Source organism: Chlorocebus sabaeus, chromosome 26, assembly GCF_047675955.1.
Source record: "Chlorocebus sabaeus isolate Y175 chromosome 26, mChlSab1.0.hap1, whole genome shotgun sequence".
NCBI classification, from domain to species: Eukaryota; Metazoa; Chordata; class Mammalia; order Primates; family Cercopithecidae; genus Chlorocebus; species Chlorocebus sabaeus.
Genome location: NC_132929.1, coordinates 51,746,173 through 51,767,823, shown reverse-complemented (window position 1 = coordinate 51,767,823; position 21,651 = coordinate 51,746,173). Strand labels below are relative to the sequence as shown.

At 47.0% G+C, this 21,651-nt stretch overlaps 1 protein-coding gene across 1 annotated transcript; it reads left to right on the top strand.

Moving 5' to 3' along the window:
- The first annotated feature begins 75 nt into the window (after positions 1-75).
- On the top strand, positions 76-16,493 carry LOC103245312 (E3 ubiquitin-protein ligase HERC2-like). The gene is made up of 6 exons (XM_038010195.2): positions 76-317; positions 1,982-2,139; positions 2,225-2,404; positions 4,887-5,138; positions 7,100-7,293; positions 15,588-16,493. Exons 1-6 carry the CDS (start codon positions 76-78, stop codon positions 15,912-15,914), a joined length of 1,353 nt encoding a protein of 450 aa, XP_037866123.2. The 3' UTR covers positions 15,915-16,493.
- The last annotated feature ends 5,158 nt before the right edge of the window (positions 16,494-21,651 follow it).

The following is a 21,651-nucleotide window of genomic DNA, read 5'->3' as shown; positions in this document are numbered from 1 at the left end:
AGCCCAGTGAGTGATGGGAACCCTCTTGTACTTTGCTGTTGTGGGTGGAACTCTGGCATTAGGTTTAAATGAAGGATGTATGTACACACCAACCCAGCAAGCACATTTCATGTGGGCCGGAGCCCTGAGCAGGGAGCGAACAGTGCAGAACGTGAAATGAGCATAGTCATGACTGCCCTTGTGTCCCTTGAGAGGAGCCTGGAGGGCATGGGCCATGCACACCACAGGGTGGAGTTGAGGGCATCATTGCCGACAGCATCCGCTGGGAAGATCCCAAACTGGGAGAAAAGCAGAGTGATGTGTATCGTGCGGTGCATGTATGCCAAGCTCAGAACAGCCCAACCCTGACAGTGTTGTAAGGGATTCAGACAAATGTCAAACGAGTGAAAAACAAAAGTTTGATCTCCATGGAATTTATAGCTGTTACTCTCACACTGGATCCTAAGGGCTGGGATTGACATGGGGTACACGGGACTTGAAAGGCATTGAGGTACAGGACAGGGTGGTGTGTCTGCTTATTTCCTTTAGGTATTTATTACTGACTTTGTATAAAATATTTCATAGTAAAACAATTCTCAGTGCAGAGTGAGTGCTGGGATGAGTAACTCCCTTATTCTAGGACTTCAAGGAAGGAAGAGAGATCAGTGCAGATGGCAGAAGCTGGGGATAACCTTTTGGGGAAGTTGAAACTTAAGCTGAATAAGGGAGAGGTTGTACTGGGGTAGAGTCATTGGACTGTCGCTGTGTGTGCCTGTGCCACTGTGTGTATTTTGCAAACTAGTAGGTCACAAAGTGAGTAAACCATGCCTTTGGAGAGGCCTGGCTTCTATAGATTCTCAAGAAAATGACATCCAATATAGGAATGTATTCTGGATCCTAAGAATAGGATATTTTGTTAACGTTGCAATTTCTTCAACTAGTAAGACTTCTCTACCCTAATCCCCACTGCCTCATACTTTTCATTTGTAAAATACAGACTGCAGAGTGCTGGCTTCATTCCATCCACATTCGTTTAACAAATACCTATAAATGTCAGTCAGCTTTGAGGCTTACGTACAACCAGATGACTGAGTTTCGGGTGTAGAGTTGGATGGGTTTTGGCCAGTGCCCTCAGCTGGGGAGTCACCACCATCAAGACATGGGGCGTGCCCGTCGCTTCCAGGGCCCTGTTTGTACCCTTTGAGTTGATGCCCACTTCCTCCCTCCAGTTCCTGACAACCTCCGATCTGCCCTCTGTTGTTACTATTTTGTCTTTTCCATAATTGAATGTAAACAAAGCCATACCGCGTGTGGTGTTTTGTTTCTGGCATCCTTCACGTAGCATGATGTCCTGAGGTCCAGCCGCGTTGCTGGGTGTGTGGGTAATTCCTTCCTTCTGGTGCAGATGGACCATGGCTTTGGGCCATTGTGAAGAAAACTGGAATGGACTTTATTGTACAAGTCTTTTTCTTGAGATGGAGTTTTGCTCCTGTTGCCCAAGTTGGAGTGCAATGGCGTGATCTCAGCTCACTGCAACCTCCACCTCCCGGGTTCAAGCGATTCTCCTGCCTCAGCCTTCGGTTAGCTTGGATTACAGGGACCTGTCACCATTCCCAGCTAATTTTGTATTTTTAGTAGAGACAAGGTTTCACCACGTTAGCCAGGCTGGTCTCAAACTCCTGACCTCAGGTGATCCGCCCACCGCAGCCTCCCAAAGTGGTGGGATTACAGGTGTGAGCCACCGTGCCCGGCCTATTGTACGTCTTTCACCCTGTTTTTGTAATTTGACTGGATACCATGCTTGGCGTTGGGTTCCAACTTAACAAAACGTCATGAGGTGTTAGGTGTTCAAATTCTCTCTTCCTTATTTTATAAGGTACCTGGAAGGGGAAACTGGCCTGATGCTCTCATGGTCTCCATTTGGATAGTGAATTTCCTTTGGTAACACTAATAAGAAATAACACCAAGAAGAGCATTCATGTTTATTCCCTTCCTCCCCAAGGCCTCTGGAGGAGCCTAAGGTGATCTCCGCCTTCTCTGGAAAGCAGGCCGGGAAGCACGGGGTGCATATGGCTTGCGGGAGCACTTACAGCGCAGCCATCACTGCCGAGGGGGAGCTGTACACCGGGGTCTGCGGGAACTACGGCCGGCTGGGCCGCGGTGCGTCTGCCCTGCATGAGTGGGAGCATGCAGCAGGAGGTGGCCTCTCACAGGACTTAGGAACAGCCGTCCTATCTGTTTGAAGGCTCCAGTGAGGATGAGGCCATTCCAATGCTGGTAGCTGGGCTTAAAGGACTGAAGGTCATCCATGTGGCGTGTGGGAGTGGGGACGCTCAAACCCTGGCTGTCACTGAGAACGGTACACAGAGCTCTTGCCACCCAGGACAGGGCCTCGAGGACACGCATGGCAGCTTCCCTGGAGGAAGTGAGATGAGTACAGTGGGCCTCACGAGGCCGCCCACCCTGTTGTCCAGTGGGTGTGGGATCAGTGGCATTGGTGAAGAGGCCCCGGTGGTTATATATGTGTATATACATATATTTATAGTATTTTCTTCCCTATGCTTGCTTTGAGTTTATTTTGCTGTTGTTTATCTAAGTAGTTGAGGTGAGAGCTTATTGAATTGACAGGGCTTGTTTGCCTGGGGCCTGTCAGCAGATTAGCAGCTGTGTGGGCATTCCTGTGTGGGCATTTTATTTTTTTAAGATTGAGAGTTGGAATGGAATGAATGACACTCTGAATTGTCTCTGGTTAGTATTGTTACATTTCTTAGTGTTCAGCCACTCTTGATTCCATGTGGTAATTCCTGCTAAGTCTTTCCGTGTTCTATAGTCTGACGCTGCGGTATCTGCTTGCTTTGAATTTTGCTTTTGTGTTTGTGTTCCTAACTGAGATCATCCTCATCTTTTTTCAGGGGTACATGATGAGGTTTGATGGTTAAAGTCACATTAATTTTTTAGAAACGACTCGTCTGTCAGTATTGTGGGGGCCTGTCCTTGGCATCTTGTGTGTCTCTGGCGTTGTGGAGTCTTTCTGTGAAATCAGCTGGGGACCTATCAGCTTGCTTTCTCTCCTGCAGAAGTTGAACGGCAGATTGATAATTGAGTGACTTTTGGTCATTTCTTAGGTGAAAGATGAAAAATCATTTCAGATACTTCCCTATATGTATAGGTCCCGCTGCCGTTGCCGGGACAGACATTGTCAGAGCCGTCCTGTTTCTGCTACTGTGAGTCCTAGAGCGAAGGTGGTCTCCTCTGAAAGGCTCCTGCTGTCAAGCTTTCCATTTGACATCTCGTCATTTAAAAATATCTATTTTATCGATATCGAGTGAGTGGTAGACCTTAAAATATTTCCTGGTTAAAAGTTTTGTGAGGCCTGAGCTGTGTTAGGATTCTAGCCTTGCGTTCTTTAGTGCAGTTGCTACTTTAGGTGAAGTTTATGATGATACGTTGAGTAAACTGCCTTGAACAGGCTGCGGACAGTGTCTTCCTCACACTGGTGTTTCTTTGGTGCAGATCTTGTAGGGAAGTGTCTCTGCTGTGCCGTTATTTTCTGAGGCGACTGTTAATGTAGAAGTATCCTACCCTGCAGTCTGGCCTTGGGGGACGGTGGGAAATAGCCAGGCGGACTACGTGAACAGCATAATGTTCAGCACAGCGTGTGAAAGTGCACCTCTGATCTCTGTGTGCAGGTCTGCTGTGCTGCTTTCATTGACCACGTCATAGTGTGTCATCTCCAGTTTCCGATTCGCTCGGGGTCGGCCAGCTTTTGCAGGTGGAGTTGTATTGGTGTGCAGGTCTGCCTACTCATTCACATATTGTCTGTGGCTGCTTTCCTGTGACAGTGGCACAGCTGGGTCGTGGGGACAGAAAGCCCACAGAGGCTAAAAATATTCACAATCTGATCATTGAGGAAAATACTTGCCTGTCTTTAGTTATTACAAAATAGAATGTGGGAACTTGTGGAGCAATCTGATATCTTCTCTGGTTTCTTTTTCCTGATCTTTTACAGTTTTCACCTTTATGTAATTTCACTTTTTTTTTTTTTTGGAAGACAGATCTTCGCTCTGTCACCCAGGCTGGAGTGCAGTGGTGCAGTCTCGGCTCACTGCAACCTCCACCTCCTGGGGTCAAGCAATTCTCGTGCCTCAGCTGGATTATGGATGTTCACCACCTTGCCTGGCTAATTTCTGTATTTTCAGTAGAGACAGGGTTTCATCATGTTGCCCAGGCTGGTCTCGAACTCCTGGGCTGAAGTGATCTGCCAGCCTCGGCCTCCCAGAGTGCTGAGATTACAGGCGTGAGCCACCGTGCCCAGCCTAACAATTTTGTTTTTTAGCAATTCACTTTCATTAAGTTTTTGCAAAGTTTTCAGCTTATTTTTCACAGTAAAAATAAAAATATTAATTTTTGCAGTTGTATTTTGTCCCTTTATGTAATATTTAATCAACTTACATAATTATGCTGATATATGCAGTTGGGAACACGTACAGTGTTATGATTGACCAGCGGTCAGCACGGTGGCAACAGAAGCAGGTAGGCAAATGGGAGGGAGGGTGATCCGCAAGCGTCTGCAGTGTGCCGGGCCCCCGTTACTGTGTGTCACGGGGGCAGTGGGCCTTTGGTTCTGTGAAGCAGTGAACATTGAGCCCAGGCTAGTAAGAGTCACGACTTGGTTTTTCATGTAATGAAAACAAAAAGAAAACTCCCCCTTCCCTTTCTTGCTTGCTTCTGTATCAACCTCAGGTGTCACCTAGATTTCATTTGCTCAGTAGCCTCCCTTGTAGTATTAACTGTGCACATGGGTGGTCTACATTAGTGTGCGTTTTTCATTAGATTATTGTCACTCATTTAAAATGTTTCATTAAAATGCACAGTTGTTGTTATTTAAATGCATTTGTATTTTTTAGGGCAAGTGTGGTCTTGGGGAGATGGTGACTGTGGGAAATTGGGCAGAGGTGGTAGTGATGGCTGCAAAACCCCAAAGCTGATTGAAAAGCTTCAGGACTTGGATGTGGTCAGAGTCCGCTGTGGAAGTCAGTTTTCCATTGCTTTGACGAAAGATGGCCAAGTTTATTCATGGGGAAAAGGTGACAACCAGAGACTTGGACACGGACCAGAGGGACATGTTCGTTATCCAAAACTCTTAGAAGGCTTGCGAGGTGAGTGCAAACATAAACTGTTAAAACCCTTCAGGATGGTTTCTTTAGTGATGTTTTAAAGTTTGCAGGTTTTGTGTTCTTGACCTGACATTCCATGAATGGACTGTCATTAGAAATTTTGAGAGCCGGCTTGGTACAGGGATTGATACTAACTGGAAAGTGGGTGTGTCTCTATTACAAATGACTTTGAATTATTCTTACCAAATTTAATTTAAACCCATTGAGTTTTACAAACATCGCCACTCTCCGTGGCAGGCACCCATGCATCACTCAGCAGGCTGGACTCAGGAAGGGTTCCCTCTGCGTGGTGAGGTCACCTGTACTTGTACTGCAGACACACTGAGACCGTGAGGGTGCGTTGTGCTGTGGGGCCACATTGGGAGGTGGGATTGGGTCCACCTGGGACGCTCTGATGTGAACTGGTCCTTGGTGGGGGATTCCTGCTTGCTCAGTTGCAAAGGTGTCCAGCGTGCATTGTGATTGGAGGGAACAGATGGAAGCCGAGGTGTGTAGATATGAGTGCCGGCGCCTTCAGTGTGGGCTGTGGGTGCAGGCAGAGAGGATGGGGGCCTCCGCAAGAAGACCCTGAAATTCTTCTATGGTGTTCTTACTAGGGATGTTATGCTGCAGGAAGTTGGGGTGGGGGCCATGAAAACTATGATGGTGGAGGTATTTTCTAAGGTAAAACTGGACTTTTCTGTACCATTTGGCCTAGTGGTTGGGAGATAGTCTTCATCCTAGTCAAGAACTGGTGAAGGGCAGGCAAGCTGAAAAGAAAGTAGGGAAGAAGGGAAAAGGCAGCGAGCGGTACATCAGATGGACTCTTCAGGGTTCTCTCTCTCCGGGGTGGGCGGCCTTTTTCTTAAAGGGCCGGATTGTATTTGCAGCAGGTGGACCTGGCTGAGTTCCAACACAAGTGTCTTCACAGAAGCAGGCCTTGGGCTGCACTCTGTGTGGGGGCTGTAGTTCGTTGGGTCCTGGTACTACACACATTCTTTGTGTGTTTGCTTGTTTACCAAGTGGGTTTGGAAGTGGGACTTTTAAGTGAGACTTACCAGTTCCTTTCTCCATGAGTTTTATTTTAACACATGTTAGTATCTTGATGACTGAGAGTTTTGTGTGCCCATACGGTATGTATTATGTTCTGAGCTGCTGAGATAAGTGGCAGAGTATTAAGTTTCCTCTGTGTCATTGAATGGTGTTTGAATTTATGTGCCTTCTTGTTTATATTCCCCTCCATTAGTATAGGAAAGCTATGACGGTCATTAGATATAGAAATCGTTTAATTTCAGAGTGTTTAAATTCCTGTTGATAAACACCTGTTGTTGTTGCTGATGTGAACTTATGGTAGGATCCTAGGATAGAATTGTTCCCCTTACTGCAGTGTGGTTTTTCAGCTGGATTATTTTATATGTTGACATTTCTGAGAAACACCCTTTGTGTTGGCCATGTTAGATTTACCAGGAAGGAAAAATAGAATATTTCGTGTTCCTGGTAAACACAAGAAGTGTTTAAATAGAAACAATGTTTTAAATATTGATATCACCTAACTCTGAGAGAAAAATAGATTTCCTCTTAGGAAGCCTTCCTCAGTGAAGAGTGTGCTGTGTATTGTTATGTCTGGGATGGGAGAATATGATCTAATAGTTAACTAAAAGCACCTTGTTTCTCTCTGAATGAAAATCTGAATGAGGAGGAGAAAAAAGAACAGGTCCTTTTCATATCCTAGCATTATGATATTTGTAGGCTGTGGGTTCTAACAAATTGTAGCTAACAAAATACAGGAGTTTTAATAACATACCCAAGGCAAATGAATTGTGCTTAATATTAAAGCAACAGATTATCCTCAAGAAGTTAATATTAAAAGCTTTCTGGCCTGAATGGCCGAGTGGAAATACTTGTCTTTCTTGCAGCAGAAGTCATAGGCTTGAAGCTGCATCTGCATCCCTCTTTCCTTGTAGGGAAGAAGGTGACTGATGTGGCTGCCGGCTCCACCCACTGCCTGGCTCTGACTGAGGACAGCGAGGTCCACAGCTGGAGGAGCAACGGCCAGTGCCAGCACTTTGACACCTTGCACGTGACCAAGCCAGGACCTGCAGCATTGCCGGGACTGGACACCAAACACACAGTGGGAATTGCCTGTGGGCCTGCCCAGGTACAGAATATAGAGCTTGATTTCGTATTTTGGAGGATTTTGGTTACCAGTTGTTCATTACCGGTATATAGAAAATACCACTGAGTTTTGTTTGTTGTTCTTACATCCTGCAGTTGTGCTAAACTCATTTATTGTGAGCTTCATTGTAGTTTCCTTGGGTTTTCTTCATGGACAATTATACTATCTGTATAGAGGGGCAGTTCCATTTCTTCCTTTCCAATCTGCTTGCCTTTGATGTCTTTTCCCAGCCTGATTGCCCTGGCCAGGACTTGCGGTGTGAAGCTGAGTAGGACAGGTGACAGTGGGCCTTGCTCCTGACTGTAGAGGAAGGCAGTTCAGTCTTTCACCATCGGCTGTGATGTTAGCTGCAGTGTTTATGTAGATGCCTTATTACCAGATTAAGGCAGTTTCTTTTTTTTTTTTTTTTTTTTTTGAGGTAGAGTCTCGCTCTGTCGCCCAGGCTGGAGTGCAGTGGCCAGATCTCAGCTCACTGCAAGCTCCGCCTCCCGGGTTCCCGCCATTCTCCTGCCTCAGCCTCCCGAGTAGCTGGGACTACAGGCGCCCGCCACCTCGCCCGGCTAGATTTTTGTATTTTTTAGTAGAGACGGGGTTTCACCGTGTTAGCCAGGATGGTCTTGATCTCCTGACCTCGTGATCCGCCCGTCTCGGCCTCCCAAAGTGCTGGGATTACAGGCTTGAGCCACCGCGCCCGGCCGGCAGTTTATTTAATTCCCCCTTTTAGAAGCTTTTAAAATATCCTGAGTGGATGTTAAAATTTGTTAAATGCTTTTAATCTTCTCAAATGAAATGGTCCTGCAGTTTTCCTTCTTTAGTGTGTTAGTATGGTGTATACATTGATGATTTTTACTTTTTTTTCTTAAACTTTTTTTTTTCTTTTTTAGACATAAGGTTTCACTATGTTGCCAAGGCTGGTCTTGAACTCCTGAGCTCAAGTGATCTACCTGCCTTGGCCTCCCAAAGTGCTGGGATTACAGGTGTGAGACACAGCACCAGCCTGATTTTTAAATACTGACCAAGCCTTGTATTACTGGGATAGGTGTCACTTGGCCACAATTTACCACCCTATTTCTTCTCTTTTCTTTTTCTTTTTTTTTTTTTTTTGAGACAGAGTCTCGCTCTTTCACCCAGGCTGGAGTTCATTGGTGCAATCTCAGCTCTCTGCAACCTCTGCCTCCTGGGTTCAAGCAATTCTCCTGCCTCAGCCTCCTGAGTAGCTCGGATTACAGGTGTGCACCACCACGCCTGGATAATTTTTGTTTTTATTTTATTTATTTTTTTGGTAGAGATGGGGTTTCATCATGTTGGCCAGCCTGGTCTCCAGCTCCTGACCTCAAGTGACCCACCCTCCTTGGCATCCCAAAGTGTTGGGATTAGAGACATGAGCCACCGCGCCCGGTCCTGTTCTGTTTCTATATTGTTAACTTTGACTTACTAACATGTTGTTGAGGATTTTTCTGTTGATGCTCATCAGGGATGTTGGTTTGTGGTTGTCTTTCTTTGTATTATACTGTCTTGTCTGACTTCCTGTCAGGGGAAAGCTGAACTTATACAAAGTATTGGCATGTATTCTCTCTGTTTCCATTTTCTATAAGGGATTGTGTAGAATTAGTGTTATTTCTTCTTTACATGTTTTTGAATCCATCTGAGCCTGGAGATTTCTTTCTATAAGATTTTACGCCAGGTGCAATGGCTCATGCCGGTAATCCCAGCACATTGGGAGGCCGAGGAGGGTGGATCATCTGAGGTCAGGAGTTTGAGACCATCCTGGCTAACATGTTGAAACCCCATTTCTACTAAAAATAGAAAAAATTAGTCGAGCTTGGTGGCGTGCGCCTGTAATCCCAGCTGCTCAGGAGGCTAAGGCAGGAGAATCGCTGGAACCCGGGAGGCAGAGATTGCAGTGAGCCGGGATCGCACCATTGCACTCCAGCTGGGGCAACAAGAGCGAAACTCCAGCTCAAGGGAAGAAAAAAAAAGATTTGACGAATTCCATTTCTTTAACAGATATAGAACTATTCAGATTGCCTGTTTGTTTCTAGGAGGATTTTCCTGGTTTGTGGCGCTCAGACATTGCTTTACTTGTCTACATTGTCTGATTTTCACATGTCTAGTTTTCTGTGGTGTTCTCTTGCTAACCTGTCTGAAGTCTGTGGGGCCTGCGGTGATGTCCCTTCATTCATTCCTGATACTGATAAGTTGTATCTTTTCTGCTTTTTTCTTTGTCAATTTTGCTAGAGTTTTTCAATGTTGTTGATCTTTTCAAAGAACAATCTTTTAATTTCATTAATTGTTCCCTTGATTTTTGCTTTCAATCTCATTGATTTCCGCTTTTATCTTGTCATTTGTCCCTTTGGCTTGTTTTGCGTTCACTTTGCTCTTTTTCTAGTTTCTTAAGGTGGAAACGTAGATTGCTGATTTACATCTATCTTTTTTTAATATGTCATCATTTGAGGCTATAAATTTTCCTCTAAGCAGTGCTTTAATTAAACCCACAAATTTTGGTGTGTTTTCATTTATGTTCAAAATATTGTGTAATTTCTCTTGAGAATTGTTCTTTGACCCATGGATTATTATTATTATTATTTTTCAAGATGGAGTTTCGCTGTTGTTGCCCAGGCTGGAGTGCAATGACATGATCTCGGCTCACTGCAACCTCTGTCTCCCGAGTTCAAGTGATTCTCCTGCCTCAGCCTCCTGGTTAGCTGGGACTACAGGTGCCCGCCACCATGCCCAGCTAATTTTTTTGTATTTTCACTGGAGATGGGGTTTCTCCATGTTGGCCAGGCTGGTCTTGAACTCCTGGCCTCAGGTGATCCCCCCACCTTGGCCTCCCACAGTGTTGGGATTACCCGCGTGAGCCACTGCACCCAACCTGACCCATGGATTATTAAGTATGTTTTTAAATTTTGAAATGTTTGCAGATTGTTCTGTTAATGATTTCTTAGGGAAAACAAACTGTATATGACTCTGACTGCATGGGGAAGGGATAATGGACACTCCATGACTGGTGTCCTCTTGGACTCAGCCCTACGCCTTTCTTCCCCTGGCTGATTTTAATTTTTATCCTTTCCATGTAATCAAGCCATAACTGTGAGTATAACAGATTTCTGTGAGTTCCAACCAATTCTTAGAGGTAAGCAAGCAGAGCTCATCTACCACCAGCTGAAAAAAACTATTTAAAAATCCGTAAACCAAAGAAGGCCAGAGCTCTCATGAATCTGACCCAACAGATTTTGAAGCCAAAGCTGAGGGCATTTGAGCCAAAGCCAGGCCAGACGGAGATGAGGCTCCTGGGAGGGAACAGGTGTAGTCCTGCTCAGGCTGCAGTGTCCCAGGGCTACAGCTGGAAAAGAGCTCCCTCTGGGTCACAGCTTCTAGGGACAGAGTTTGGGGCAGGTCAACTGTCTGATTTGTAAGGCTCTGGTGATGAGCTCAGCTGGGAAACTGTGTGGTGATGGGAAGAGAATGGTTTTGCTTTTCCAAATCATCTACCCCCTGCATGCTTGGATCCACATGGGAACTCAGTGTGGAAACTACCTTTGAACAGCCTAAGCCTGAATTCTGGGCCATGTGTGCAGCTTCCTGGCCTCCAGCTTTGTTCAGTCCTTACCCCCACCCATCACTGATGCCAGATCCATCCTCCCAAATATCCTTTCATCATGTTACCCTCCCCACCACCTCATGGCACCTTCTACACAACAGGAAATGCCTCCCACCTCAGCCTGGCATTCAAGGTTCTTTCTGATGTGGCCCACTTCTCACCACCCTATGGCACCTTCTACACAACAGGAAATGTGTCTCACCTCAGCCTGGCATTCAAGGTTCTTTCTGATGTGGCCCACTTCTCACCACCCTATGGCACCTTCTACACAACAGGAAATGTGTCTCACCTCAGCCTGGCATTCAAGGTCCTTTTGATGTGGCCCACCTCTCACCATCCCACCACATCTCCCTGTAGGTCCTGCCTAATTGGATCAATTTTTCCTATCCATGAGCTGAACTTTCCCACCTCCATACTGTTGCTTACACTGTGACCTTCCTGTGCATGTTCTCTTACTCCCTCTCCCCAAGTCCAAATGCTATAGACTGAATTGTGTCTCCCCAAAATTCTTATGTTGGAGCCCTAACCCCCTATGTAGTTGTATTTAAAAACAGGGCTCCTAGGAAGTAATTGAAGTGAAGTAAGTGGGGAGGGGCAGAGCAAGATGGCTGAATAGTAGTCTCTACCAATCAGTCCCCCTGCAGGAAAATAAAATTTCACAACCGTCTCCACCAGAAAACCATCTTCATAAGAACCAAAAATCAGGCGAGGACTCACAATACCTGGGTTTAACTTCATGTCGCTGAAAGAGGCACTGAAAAGGGTAGGAGAACCAGTGTTGAAACACCAATGTCACCCCTCCCCCTCACCCAGCAGCGGCTGCTGTGGTGCTGAGAATCTGCACCTGGGAGAGGGAGAAGGCAGCAACTGTGAGACTTTGCACTGAACTCAGTGCTGCTCTGTCACAGGAGAAAGCAAAACCAGGTGGAACTCACATGACACCTGCCCATGGAGGGAGCATTTAGACCAGCCCTACCCAGAGGGGTTCACCCATCCCAGTAGTTAGAAGGCTTGAGGCTTGGGTTTTGACAAGCCTTGGCATGGCAGGCTATAATGCTCTGGGGCCCTAAATAAACTTGAAAGGCAGTCTAGACCATAAGGACTTCAACTCCTAGGCAAGTTCCAATGCCATGCTGGGCTCAGAGCCAGTGGACTCAGGGGGCACAAGACCTAGAGAGATACCAGCCAGGGCAGCCAAGGGAGTGTTGCACCACCCCTCCCCCAACCCCAGGCAACACAGCTTGCACCAACTAAAGTGACTCCTTCCTTTTGCTTGAGGAGAGGAAGGGGAAGAGTAAAGAGGACTTTGTCTTACATTTTGGATACCAGCTCAGCCACAGTAGGACAGAGCACCTGTCAGAGTTGAGAGGCCCCCATTCCAGGACCTAGCTCCTGAATTACCTTTCTAGATACACCCTGGGCTAGAAGGGAATCTGCTGCTCTAAAGGAAAGAACCCAGTCCTGGCAGGATTTATCACCTGCCGACTCAAGAGCCTTGGGCCCTGAATAGCCAACAGTGATACCCAGGTAGTATGCGATGGGCCTGGAGTAAGGCTCTGAGACATGCTGGCTTCGGGGGAGACCCAGCACATTCCCAGCTATGGTGGCTGTGGTGAGAGACTTCTTCTGCTTGAGAAAAGCAGAGGGAAAGGTAAAAGGGACTTTGTCTTGCAGCTTAGGTGCCTGCCTGGCCACAATGGGGTAGAGAGCACCAAATGGGCTCCTGTGGTCACTGATTCTAGGCCTTGGCTCTTAAACAGCATTTCTGGGCCTGCCCTGGGCCAGAGGGGAGCCCACTGCCCTGAAGGGTGAGTCCCGGGCCTGGAAGCATTCACCACAAGTGACTTAGGAGACCTTGTGCCCTAAGTAAACATCCACAGTAGCCTGGCAGCACTCCCTGTGGGCCTGTGGTGGTGGCCACAGGGTGAGGCTCCTCTGCCTGTGGAAAGGGAAAGGCAGAGTGGGAAGGACTTTGTCTCATGGTTTCGGTGTCAGCTCAGCCGCCTTAGAATAAAGCACCAGGTAAATTTCTAAGGTTTTTGACTCCAGTCCCTGGCTCCCAGACAGCATCTCCGGACCCACCAGGGCCTGAGGGAACTCATTGCCCTGAAGAGAAGTCTACCTGCTGACTGTAGAGCCCCAGAGCCTCGAGTGAACATAGGCGATAGCAGGTAGTATTGACAGTGAGCTTTGAGTGAGACCCAGTGCTTTGCTGGCTTTAGGTCTGACCCAGTGCAGTCCCAGTGGTGGTGGCCACAGGGATATTGTGTCAGCCCACCGCCAGCTCCAAGTGGCTCACCAGAGAGAGAGAGAGAGAGAGAGAGACAGAGAGAGACAGAGAGAGACAGAGACAGAGACAGAGAGACAGACACAGAGACTGTTTTTTGGAGAGAAATTACAGGTAGAGAATAAGAGTCTCTACTGGCTGGTAGCTCAGAAAATTCCTCCAGATCTTGTCCAAGACCACCAAGGCAGTTCCTCTATGAGTCTGCCAGAACCGTAGCATAACTGGGCTTGGAGTGTCCCCTAAGAAAGATACAGTTTAGATCACAACACCCACATCCTTTCAAATACCTGGAAAGCCTTCCCAACGGTGGGTACAAACAAGCCCAGGCTGAGAAGATGGTGGCAGCTTGAAATCAGCCATGGAATATTTGAACCATAGAAAATAGCAAACACTACAGAACAGACTCTGTTCCCTCCCCGACAGAGAGCCCCTTGGGTAACAACAGCACACCACTGCCCCATCCCTGAGCAGAGCGCTGTGTGTTGCAGCAGAGTGGGGGCGGGTGTCTTCTCCCTTGGGCTACAGAATGCACATTTTTTTCCTCAGCACATGGATCATTCTCAAGGATAGACCATATCTTAGGTCACACGACACATCTTAAAATGTTAGAAAAAAATGAAATAATTTCAAACATCATCTCTGATCACAATGGAATAAAACTAGAAGTTAGTAATAAGAGAAATGTTGAAAACTATATAAACACGTGGAGATTAAATAATATGCTCTGGAATGACCAGTGGGTCAGTGAAGAAATTAAGAAGGAAGTTGAAACATTTCTTAAATTATAATGGAAACACAACACGCCAGAACGTACGGGATATGACAAAAGCAGTGCTAAGAGGGAACTTTATGGCTACAAACACCTATTTTTAAAAAGTAGAAAAGCATCGAATAAACAACCTAACAATGCATCTTAAAGAAATAGAAAAGCAAGAGCAAACCAAACCCAAAATTAGTAGAAGAAAAGAAATAGTAAAGATCAGAGCAGAAATAAATGGAATTGAAATGAAGAAAACAATAAAAAGCATCAATGAAATGAAAAGTTGGTTTTTGGAAAAGATAAACAACTTTGACAAACTTCAAGCCTAACTAAGACTAAGAAAAAAGAAGACTCAAGTGAATAAAATCAAAGATGAAAAAGGAAACATTACAACTGATACCACAAAAATTCACAGGATCACTAGTGGCTATTATAAGCAACTGTATGCAAGGCCAGGTATGGTGGCTCTCACCTGTAATCCCAGCACTTTGGGAGGCTGAGGCGGGTGAATCACAAGGTCAGGAGTTTGAGACCAGCCTGACCAACATGGTGAAACCTGTCTCTACTAAAAATACAAAAAAATTAGCTGAGTGTAGTGGCACACACCTATAATCGCAGCTACTTGGGAGACTGAGGCAGGAGAATCACTTGAACCCAGGAGGTGGAGGTTGCAGTGAGCCGAGATCATGGCACTGCACTCCAGCCTGGGTGACAGAGCAAGACTCTGTCTCAAAAAATAATAATAATAATAATAATCATAAGTAACTGTGTGCAAAGAAATAGGAAAACCTACTAAAAATGGATAAATTTGTAGACACATCCAGCCTGCCAAGATTGAACCATGATGAAATCCAAAACCTGAACGGACCAATAAGAAACAATGAGATCGAAGCAGTAATAAAAAGTCTCCCAGCAAAGAAAAGCCTGGGACCTGATGCTTCACTGCTGAATTCTACCAAACATTTAAAGAAGAACTCATACCAACCTTACCCAAACTATTCCAAAACTAGAGACCTTACCCAACTATTCCAAACTCATTCTACAAGGCCAGCATTACCCTGATACCAAAACCAAAGATACATCCAAAACAGAGAACTACAGGCCAATATCACTGATGAGTATTGATGCAAAAATCCTCCACAAAACATTAGCAAATTGAATTCATCAACACATTAAATTTGGGGTGCAGTGTCCCAGGTTCACTCAACCCTTCCCCTTTTTCTGTGTGTATCTACTTTGGCTGTGCTCCCAGGAGGCAGTGGTGGTGGCAATGTTGGTGTATGGACTTCCCAGGACAAGGGGAGCCTGGCACCAACTCTGGCCAGGTCTTCTAGCAAGGGACCTGGAGATGTTCTTTTCCAATTTCCAGATTGGGAAAATGGAGGCAAATTCTGGGTACTAGAGTCAAAACTAAGATGAGGCTTGATCAGTGGTGTCTGGGGTCCTGAGAGGCAGAGATGTGAAACCCTCTAGAGTGTGTGGGGAGCTGGGTGTGTGTTCTGGCCAGTTGCTTCTCCTTGTGCCTCAACGTTCCATGTACGCTTGGAGGGGCTGAGATCCTGGGGATGCCTGGAGCCTGGCTGCATGGCCTGGCCACCCTGATGCCCTTGTGTTCTCCATGGCAGACCAGCAAGACTGAGGAGAATGGCTCTGACAGCTTCATGCACTCCATGGGCCCACAGCTGGAGCAGCAAATGGAGACCACTCAGAGCCTTGTGGACTCCTATGTGGCCTTTGTCAACAAGACCGTGTGGGACTTCATGGTTGGTCTCGTGCCCAAAACCACCACACACCTCATGATCAACAATGTGCATGCACCGCCTCATGGGGGTAGGGGGCTCCTGTGGCACTGGGGATGCAGGTGGCTGTGTTGGCCTGACAGAGATGCCAACCAGCCCTGTGGGACCAGGTCCAGGGAGAGGGGCACAGTCAAGACCAGAGCTGTCCCATAGAACTATAACGTGGAACTGGGCACAGTGGCCCATGCCTGTAAACCCAGCACTTTGGGAGGCCAAGGCAGAAGGATCACTTAAGCCCAGGAGTTTCAGACCAGCCTGGGCAACATAGTGAAACCTGGTCTCTACAAAAACATTTAAAAAATAGCTGGGCCTGGTGGTGGCATGTGCCTGTAGTCCTAGCTACTCAATAGGCTAACGTTGGAGGGTCACTTTGAGCCCAGGAGGTTGAGGCTGCAGTGAGCAGTGATGTCACCCACTGTACTCCAGCCTGGCGACAGAGCAAGATCCTATCTCCAAAAATTAAAAACTGAGTAGACAGGTGTCCTGCTGGCATGATAGGTCCTGGCTCCCCTCCCAGATATGTGACCTTGGGCAGGTGACTTTTCCTCTGGACCTCTGTCCCCATCTGAGTGAGAAAATGTGGTGGGGAGGCAGGTCTTCAAGTCTAAGTGGTGTAGAAGCCACATCTGAAAAGCCATTCTCGGGGCTCCAAGTCCAGCATACAGTACAGCAGGGCCTGGTGGGGTGGCCAGGGTGGCACAGGCATCAGGTCCCAACCTCCTTCCCTCTATGCCCACTCTCAGACCAAGGAGTTCATCATCTTGGAGCTGCTGGCCACCCTGTACTCACATGGAGACAAGAACATGCTGATGGAGGGGTCAGCAGAGTAGGCACAGCAGTGCAACGAGATGCTGTGCATGCACCATGTACTGAGGGAGGCGCCCAGCATCATTGGCGATATCAACATGACCACCATCAGCACGCCCACGGGGGCCCGTGGATGACTCCTGGCTGCAGGTGTAGAGCGTCCAAGCTGGACACAGGTACCAGGGCTGGCCCCCACAGCCCCAAGGCCCCCCAGCCCCCATGGCTGAGCCTGTGAGCTCTTGGAACAGGCTCCATGCCCAAGCTGGCATACGTGGGTACTCTCTGGAGCTGTCAGAGAGGGCAGAGAGCTCATGGTTTATGGTGTAGGAGCTGGAAGCTTAGAGGGCATTGTGTGTGGGGCTGGACTGTGAGGCGGCCAGAGGTCTAGGAACGTCATCCTGGGCATACTGTACCTGTTGTGCAGTCTGAGTCATGCTGCTGGGGCAGGGCATCCAGCTCCCAGCCTGGGAGTGCCGAGAGCCAAGTCCACTGCAGAGCAGGGGTGATAGTCAGGGTCCCACCTCCTCTATCTATCGGCAATCCAGTGGCGATCTAGGATAAAATCTTGAGAGTCCCACACACACGGTCATCCCACAACACACCTCACAGGCCAGGCAGGAACACACAGGCCCCGTCCCTTCCTCCCAGGTACCAGGGTAGCTGCTAGTGTGTGACTGAAGGCAGGGTCACTGGCCCCCACTGAGGCACTACCACCGGCCAGCAGGCTTACACACCTTGGCCTGTTGCTTCTATGGGTCACCTGTGCTATTCAGCCAAGGGGACCACAGTCCCTACTGGCTCAGCTGAGCTCCACCTAGGGAGCCCACCCACCTCCCTCTTGCTGCTGGGAAAAGCAGAAGAGCCCATCTCCCTCTTCTGCTTTTCCCAGCAGGAAGGGCTCAGCCTCACCTATGTGACCTGCAGACCCTGCAACCAGCTGAGGCTCCCTTCTTAGACTTATAAGTCTATGGCCAGTGGCATATGCCCTTCCTGCCTCTCCCAGCATCCTTTCAGAGGGTCCTGGGCTTTCTGACCGCCCAGAGGGGCCTCTGGCACTCACTCCAGCCATCCATCCCAGGTGAACCTAAAAGGTTCACCATCCTGGGTCAAGCAGTGTTCCTTCTCTATCAGACCTGGCGGCTGTCGTGTGGGCCTCTCCAAGGCAAGAGGTGGCCCTGAGCCAGTGGGTTGGAAGAGAGGGTGACTAGAGAAGAGGGAAGCCTGAGGGGGCTGAGCATTGGTCTGAACTGTGGGTACACTGCCTGGGTGCCATGCGAGAGGCCAGTGTGTGTGGGCTGGGGAGGGCCACCGCAGTCCCTAGGCACTGCCTGTGAAGCTCCAGTTCCAACCTCCATCTTCCTCCCCTTTCCTTTCCAGCCCCTCTTTTCCAGGAACCTTGCCACACCTGCACCTGCACCCTCCCCTCCGCGGCCCTCCCACAGCTGCCCCAGCACGCCCGTGCTCTGTGCTTGCCTCACCAGCTCTCTGCTCACTTTTCTCTCTCCTGTTTTCTCTCTGCTTCTCTCCAACTGCCAGCTGATCGGGTCAGGAAGTTCATCCGGACCTGAGAGCCCCAGCCCCACTTTGACCTTTAAACAGATCCTCCTCTTCTCTGAGGCCTCCCTTTCCAAGCCTGCCTGGGCAAGTGTCCTGTGACTTGATAGTGGCTCCCCAGCCCAAAGCCAGCCCCCTTCATCTGTGACTTAGTCTGTTGTAGTGCTGAGCTGACACATCCAGGTGTGACTGTTGCTGAAAACTTGTGCCCCTCTGTAGTATGCCCTGCCCTGTTCTATAAATATCTATAAATACTGATACATATATACACACACACATACATATATATACACACACACACCTACACATGGCCGACTGCCTTGCCTCTAGCGCTGGGAATCCGTCACCGTGCTGTCCTTGTGGAGTCTTGTGGCCCAAGAAGAGAAAGCTCTCCCCTGACATTGCCCCTCCAAACTGCGCCACCTCCAGTGAGCCTCCCTGTCATGCCCGGCCTGTGGACAGCCAGCCTCCGCCATCCCTCCCACCCCCACCAAGCATGGGGTTGCTGTGCAGGCAGCCATGTGGCCTCTCTACCAACCAGTCTTGCTGTCCCTCGGCTGAGAATCAAACCCATTTCTGGATGGCGGGGAATGTGTCCTCTGCTGGCTGTGTTCTCTGTGGAGCTCAGGGGAGGGAAAAGGCCAAGCCATTTCTAGGGTGCTGTTGGGAGTGGTGAAAAGGCCACACCCTTTCCAAGGGACACTTTTCCTGGAAAGTCTGGAGTTTAGCTGTCTCTTATCCTGGGAAGACGGCTCTGGCCACTAGGGTGCAGGGCCATGAACTCAGCCTGGAGGGAGCCTGCAGGGCAACCGGCACTCTGAGGGAACAGACAGAACAGGCCACCAGGTGCAGACAGGAGAGGGAGGCAGGGGGACAGAAGGGAAGTTGCCTGGGGTGGATGGAAGTCAGTGCCCTTGGGTGCTGGTATCTGCCTTCCCAGCCACTGCTAGATCAGGCTTCTGAGCCTGTTGGCTGTCAGGGCTGGACTGTGCCCCATAGGTGCCATGGCAGTCCCCGTGAAATCCACCAGGTGTCACCAGGCAGCATACAGGTAACAGGCCTGGAAGGTCCCCAACAGCCCAGCTGGACATGCTCAGACACTCTGGGCTCCTCGTTCAGTGGCACAGACTCCAGGACCCAGTGAGGGAAACGGGAACACACCAGGTTGAGCAGTATGGCTAAATCCATTTACTCCAGAATGAAAAGCAAAATAAACGGGAGTCACATTACCAGGGAGCCACAACCTCATCCCCACCTCCTTTCTCTGTCCTATGCTATCAATAAGTTTCCCAGATGCAAATAATGATTAGAACCTCCTCCCCATATGCCAGTTCCAACCTCCGCTAGGTATAATACAGGGGGCGGCCCTACTCCCAGAATATACAAAATGTTACACAGATACTATATGTACACTGGGGAAGGGAGGCCACCCCAGCAGCCCATGCCCTCGCCTGCTCTACACTTAGCCCCACTGTCCTGCCTCAGCTGCCTCTCTGAATAAGACAGGAGCCCCCTGAGGGAAAAGTTGCTTTGGTGAGAGTAGGGAGGCCTTCAGGCCTCCTCCAAACAAACCAACTCCACCAGCCTCTGGCTCTTAAATAGCAAACATCACCATCCAGAAATTTAAGGACTCGGCCCTGGTCAAGGTGGTAAAGGGTCTGTTTTTTACCCCCACCCCCATTAGACAGGGGTCTTGTCTTGCTACCCTAATGGTAAAGGGGTGACTGGGAAGGGGTGATAGGAATATGATGGGGGTGGAGACTCCAGCCCCACTTCTCCAGGCTTATGCTGACAGGGGCCTGCTTTTATTTGTTTTTGTTTTTATCCCATGACTTATTTTTTTAATCCTGTAACTTCTTGTTCATAATAATTTTTTTAAACTTTTCATGAAACATTATTCTACTTTTTTTCACAACTTTTCCACATTTTTTATCCCATAACTTTTTCATCCACAACTTTTTTATCCCATAACTTTAGTTTGTGTTCTTTCAATAAACACACTTGCATAGTTACAATTTTGTAAAAATAAAAACCGACGATCTCATGCCAAGCGTGCCCAGCATTTGCACAGTCTCAATACCTTTAACGCCATAATTTCCAAGACACACAAAATTTTAAGGCAAAAACAGCCCCTTGTAACAATTTCCTACTTCATTACATTACAGTAGCATCACAGTAGCAGTCAATAATGGCACTTTAGACAACAGTCTTTCAGTATTTCCATTATACATTCTGTTGACAGGAATTCAGAAATTGGTAAAAGTCATTCTAAGAAAACTCGGCAAATAAAGCTTTGCATTGGAATTGGCATTTCTTTCTCTACTTTTCCTTCCCCCAGTTTCATTCTTTTAAACTACAGTATTCATGTTTTAAAATGTTTTAACTTATTTCAGAACATTAACATAGCAGTTACATTTTTGAATAGTTTTAGTCTTTTAAAGTGACTCTTTAAGATAAAGTTTTAGAGAAACTATATTATGGATAGGGCTGACTTACATTTTCACATCTTCTAAATATCAGCTTTGCTTTTAGAACTGATTTTTTTTTCATTTCTGGAAAACCTATCAGGTTTAATTAAATACTTTAAAAATGGTTATATATTGCAATCTTTAAAAAGGTATTTTCTTTACTTCCTACAGAAATTCAAATTTATTCAGTTGAACTCATACTTTAAAGTTCTATGTTTCTGATAAACTCTAACCTTCTAATGTTGCCTTCTCAGCAAACTGAAAGCTGCCTTATACTGAATGAGAAAGAGAACAAATACTTGGCTGAATTAGGTATTGCAAAAGACTGCGTGCACTTTGAAGAAAAACTTATTATCATACAATTTCTATTCTTTTTAGCTTTTTAAAAAAATAAATTACAAAATACCTACACAAAGAGTGGTATTTCAGTTAATACAGTACATTTCTTTTCCAGACTGACATTCAGCTTAAACATGCCAGTGTGTGATTTCACCCATAGGTACCTGATGAACACATTATTGTCAGATTGGTTACAGATGCTAAACACTATCTGAAGGTCATTCCTAGTCATTTATATTTATCAGGGTAAAAGTGAAGTGACTTGAACTATAAAAATACTTTTGAAATAATTTATCAGTGTATCAGGTAAACCCAGTTTCAGTATTATAAAGAAAAACTGTTAGACCAAACAAGGGGGCTAATTAACAGTGGTATGATTTCTAGCCCAAGGCTCTAAAATAGACAATTTGGAAGAGTCCGTTGAAGTCACAAGGACTAAATATTTGCACCCTTTCAGTGAATGCAGGCAAATCTATTATTCCATCTGTAAAATCATATTATTGCTCTCCTATTAATGTCATATGTATAAAAGTATCATGAGGATGCCAAATGCTAAAAATGGAGATGATCTAGTAACTAGAAATGCCCACCCCAGGGAACGCACATACATCTCTCCCTACATCCTAATAAAGTGATGTATTTTGGAACATAGACATGAGAACTTCATGAAGTTTTAGCTGTTGATTCTTTCCCAAGCATCATAAAGTTATGATTTAGGCAAC

What these genes read in the sequence shown, in the direction of transcription:
- LOC103245312 (XM_038010195.2), top strand. Translation starts at nt 76, where the DNA reads ATGTATGTACACACCAACCCAGCAAGCACATTTCATGTGGGCCGGAGC. An exon ending in ATGTGTATCGTGCGGTGCAT is followed by an intron (nt 318 to 1,981) that starts GTATGCCAAGCT and finishes TTCCTCCCCAAG; the next exon opens with GCCTCTGGAGGAGCCTAAGG. An exon ending in TTGCCTGTGGGCCTGCCCAG is followed by an intron (nt 7,294 to 15,587) that starts GTACAGAATATA and finishes TCTCCATGGCAG; the next exon opens with ACCAGCAAGACTGAGGAGAA.